Source organism: Aplysia californica, unplaced genomic scaffold (assembly GCF_000002075.1).
Source record: "Aplysia californica isolate F4 #8 unplaced genomic scaffold, AplCal3.0 scaffold00598, whole genome shotgun sequence".
In the NCBI taxonomy this organism is placed as follows: domain Eukaryota; kingdom Metazoa; phylum Mollusca; class Gastropoda; order Aplysiida; family Aplysiidae; genus Aplysia; species Aplysia californica.
Window position 1 is genome coordinate 393,978 of NW_004797868.1, and position 4,511 is coordinate 398,488.

The window sequence follows — 4,511 nt, forward strand, 5'->3', positions numbered from 1 at the left end:
ACACACACACACCACCCTCCGCCCCGCCCCCCATTCCCTCACTATGTCTTTCATTTTCCCAGTCAAGGTAAACAATTCAATCACAAAGGGAAGTAAGCAAAAATAATGTAGTGAAATGTACATAAACATGAAAAAAATGACATCAATAGGCGGATATTAGACATATCTTTTCATATAAACTTTGAGCTTGTCAAGTATAAACAAATGGCCAAGCATACACGGCCAACGATCGTCAGTTCTAATTGATCTCTGGTGATAAGACATGATGAACAGAAAACTATATTACCCATAGCACAGTGGTGATCAGTGTGTACATAAGTAGGAGGTGGCCGGGGGACGGATGGCGGGGGCCTGTTGTAATAATCACCTAACAGATCCCTGGGTTTGTGTTGGGGGGCGAGGTGTTTGAAGGGGCCGGGCAGGGGCCTCAATTGCAGGGTTCTAAGGTGTGACTGGAGAGAGGGAAAGTGTCTAAAACGGAGAGGGGACTTACCGGCGAACCTGGCACTGTGGGGGATGAGCCGGACCGACAGGGAGCCTCAAGTGGAGGACTGGAAGGTGTGTGAGAGAAGGTGACCAAAGATAAATAACAAGGCTAAAACAGCATCTGGACATGGAATGCTGGTGTCACTATATATAAATTATTGATGGACAAAGGTGGATAGAGAGGGAATGTCGTCAGGTAGTCCAACAGTCTGTCTGTCTGTCTCTTCCGTGTTTCACTCTCACACTCTCTCTTTCTCTCTCTCTCTCTCTCTCTCTCTCTCTCTCTCTCTCTCTCTCTCTCTCTATCTATCTATCTATCTATTTCTCTCTCTATCTATTTCTCTCTCTTTCTCTCTCTATCTCTCTATCTCTCTCCCTTTTTCTCTCTCCCTTTCTCTCCCCCTCTTCCCTCATCCCCTTACATAGTGGGGACGGACTGAGAGAAAGTAGAGAACACTCCGGTACCTGTCCGCCGACCTGTCATAGTTCGTTAAGCGTGAATATGCGCAGAGGACAGCTCTGTGGTTGCTAGATGCCGCCCTCCAAATCTACTAAATCTAGATCTAGATCTAGGCCTAGACATTGACAATCACAAAATCTAGGCAGAGCGTATATCCAATGCAATATTATTGTTCGTATTGATGAGATATATTATTGATCGTATTTATGAGATAGTATTGATGACCTTTCGGAGTATGCATTATTAGAAATCAAAAGATAGTGTCAATTAGTATTTACCAGGGAACACTGCAATAGCAGGAAAAAAAAAAAGAGAGAGAGAGAGAGAGAGAGAGAGAGAGAGAGAGAGAGAGAGAGAGAGATTACAACATAGAAGTGTCTTATTAACTCCCTCTCTCTTTTCTAAGGGCTCACGCTCTCCTAGCCTTGACTACGGGGTGAAAGTTTACGACACTTTCCCCAGTGACACAGTCACCTATGCACTCATTGGACTTTCGTCAGGTGCTTTCAATTTTCCTCGACTACACAGCTGAAACCAGCTCATCAAAGACGAAATAATAATATGCTTGAGGTGCTGTGTGCGCCCCTGAGATTTAAGTGTTATAAATCACGGCGAACTACTTCTAAGGCTACTTTTTCATCAGAAGAAAATTAGTTAGAAAAAATTTGGAGGTGAAACGGTTTCGTCCCCGCCATCCAGGAGAATCTAGAGTTAACTTAGAATAAAGAGATGGAAAGTTGATTCTCCCCGTTTAAATGTTTCTTAACATGCCGTGGCTCACCGTGAGTATAGAAAAATAATTACTGTTGAGCTCTTAGTGCTTGATTTTTTGTAATAAAAAAGTGGAACCAACTTAAGCCCCACCCAAATATTAGTCCACCCACCCCCACTGGATGGTTGTGGGGGTGGTTTTTGTGATGTGCATAAAGATGGTTTAATGATGATGATGTGATGGTGGCCGTGATGATGATAAAATTAATGTACAGAAGTGGTCAGGACATATGGTGTGTGTGTGTGTGTGTGTGTGTGTGTGTGTGTGTGTGTGTTTGTGTGTGTGTGCGTGTGTGTGTGTGTGTGTATGTGTGTGTGTGTGTGTGTGTGTGTGTGTGTGTGTGTGTGTGCGTGCGTGCGTGCGTGCGTACATGTATGTATGAGTATGTGTGGAGATAGAGAATTGAATTGAATTTGACCTGATAGACTTTCATAAAAAGTTACAAGTTAATATGCAAAATACTGATCTCTGTGTGTTGTGCTAAAGAACAAATTACATAATAACCTACAACACAGAAAACATAATATAGCTATATATATATATATACATTTGCATCTAAAATCTAGTTCTACACCTAATGGAAAGGGCCCTCACACAACAAAGTACAGAGTACAAAGCATTGGTCATAGTCATGGACACGTGATACATGCAGATTGTAAACAAAGCTTACAGGATCTCTCTAGTTCAACTCTAATCTAGATTCTAGATTAAAAAATCAATTTCACATTGTCTTTCCATTTTTCGTCTTTCCATTTTTCGTCCTTTGGGAATCTGAAGAAAGACAATTATTTCGTTTTTTCTCTGGAATTAGAACCGCCGATCGCTGAACAAAACTGGCCAGTAATGCAGACAGCATAGAGCGTTGCGAGTCTCTCGCCGTGTTTGTTTACATACTGCCGCACGCTCACCGCTAGTGGCGCTAGGAGTCGACGTGCCTCACAAAATTGGGCCACTGCAACATCTTACCGTAGGCTGTAGGCCTACTATCTTTGCCATTACTCAAATAAATGTCCGGCCCGCAGAACCGACAACAACGACGACACTCCCGCCACCAAGACCGCCCCCACCACCACGGAACCCTCGACATACGCTGACCTACTGAAAGGACGACGCCCCACCCAGGGGCGAAGCGTCTATATAATCAAATAATCACTGCTTCCCTTCCTAATTTTGAAACATTGTCGCTGTCAAATTCATCCTTAAACGTAAACCTCTTAAATTAAATGTAAAAAGACGTTCGTAATCAACAATGAACAGTATGCCTAACATTCAAAACGGTTTCACGGCCACGGAAATAGCCTCCTCACCCCTCTCGGGCCACTCCACAAGCAGTCGCAAGCTTTGATTAAGTAAGCTTAAAGTGAGTCTGGAAGAGTCTACCAACATAGTTGAAGGGAACATGTACATAGCAATCCAAGCTGTTTCATTTCCACATATACTCTGTTCACCCCTTTGGGGCCACAGTTATAATCAATCTCAAGCCCTGATTATGTATGCTAACTAACACTGGTCGAGTCTATCTCACAAATGTGAGGGGAACTAACTCCTAATAATCTCTTGACTGCTGCGTGTGCTTGTTTTTTTTCCTCGACTTTTTACCGTCCTATAATCAGATCGTGACCTCGATTATGACACCGCCTCCTGGCCGCGAAAGGCTAACAAAAACAGCCAAATGTGAAATTTAAAAAATGATAATTGCCATGTTCTACCAAAGAGTTAGACTTACTGGTAGATCTATAACATATAGATCTAGTGCTGACATATCTGCTTCTTTGCTTTGTGTTAATGTATTCACATCTAAAGTTAAATTAAATTTTAATTGGAACTGACATTTAATAAGATACTTTCCCGATTATTTTGGCTGTTGAACATACAATATGAATTCCGGATTTGTTTTCATTCACAACTCAGAGTCGCCGCCTCGAGTAAGATTATTGTGTGATATCTACAGGCCATATCTGGTCCCGTTTCACTTTGATTACCCTGTCAAACAAGACAGCCTTCGCCCCTGGCCCTACCACCACAAGACCGCCACAAGCAACGACAGCCGACACCCCTGCCACCACTGTGACCACCAACACCGACACCACCAACGCTCCAACCACCGACACCCCGACACCAGCAAGCAAGCCCACCGTCAGCCTGACTGCCTCTGCCACCCCAAACACCGCCTCCATCGACCAACACAAATCTCCCGTCAAGACCCCCAAAAAGACCCAGCCCCCTACAAAGACGCAGACAAGGACCCTCCTCCCGCCTTCTATAACACCCCTTCCCCCCCTCGAGGAAAGTATGACCAAACTGTCCCAAATCCCGAACTGGGCCGAGGAGGCGGAAAATAACCCCATATGTGACAGCGACAGTGAAAGCGACAGTGAAAGCGACAGTAGTGGAAGACGACTGACGATAGACACCGACCCTGAACAGGACAGACTAACGAAACCAAAAAAATCAAACCTCCCCCTAAAACGACAGAACTCTCTCGACACAGTTACTCAAAATATAAACGACCAAAGAACAGAAAAGAAGAAAAAGAAAAATCTTTCCAGCCGACGGACAAACCCCTCACCCAGACGACACTGAAAATGACACTTCAATGACACATTTTCAACTATTATTCCCTCTTTTTTCTTCTTATAGAAAACAGGATGGCAGGAGTGAGAGTGTTTTCCTTGAACACAAGAGGGATGCGTGGTAAGTTGCCCCAACTTAAAAATCTCATATACACACACAAACCAGACTTTCTCCTTTTACAAGAAACAAACATCCGCGACAGATACACAACACAAAAAC

The 4,511-nt window shown here is 43.7% G+C and overlaps 1 protein-coding gene across 1 annotated transcript; it reads left to right on the forward strand.

Annotated features, from left to right (window-relative positions):
• The first annotated feature begins 1,713 nt into the window (after positions 1–1,713).
• LOC101848143 (putative uncharacterized protein DDB_G0290521) lies at positions 1,714–4,301 on the forward strand. Its single transcript, XM_035972164.1, has 2 exons — positions 1,714–1,728; positions 3,714–4,301. The coding sequence occupies exons 1-2, from the start codon at positions 1,714–1,716 to the stop codon at positions 4,299–4,301; spliced, it is 603 nt and encodes a 200-aa protein (XP_035828057.1).
• The last annotated feature ends 210 nt before the right edge of the window (positions 4,302–4,511 follow it).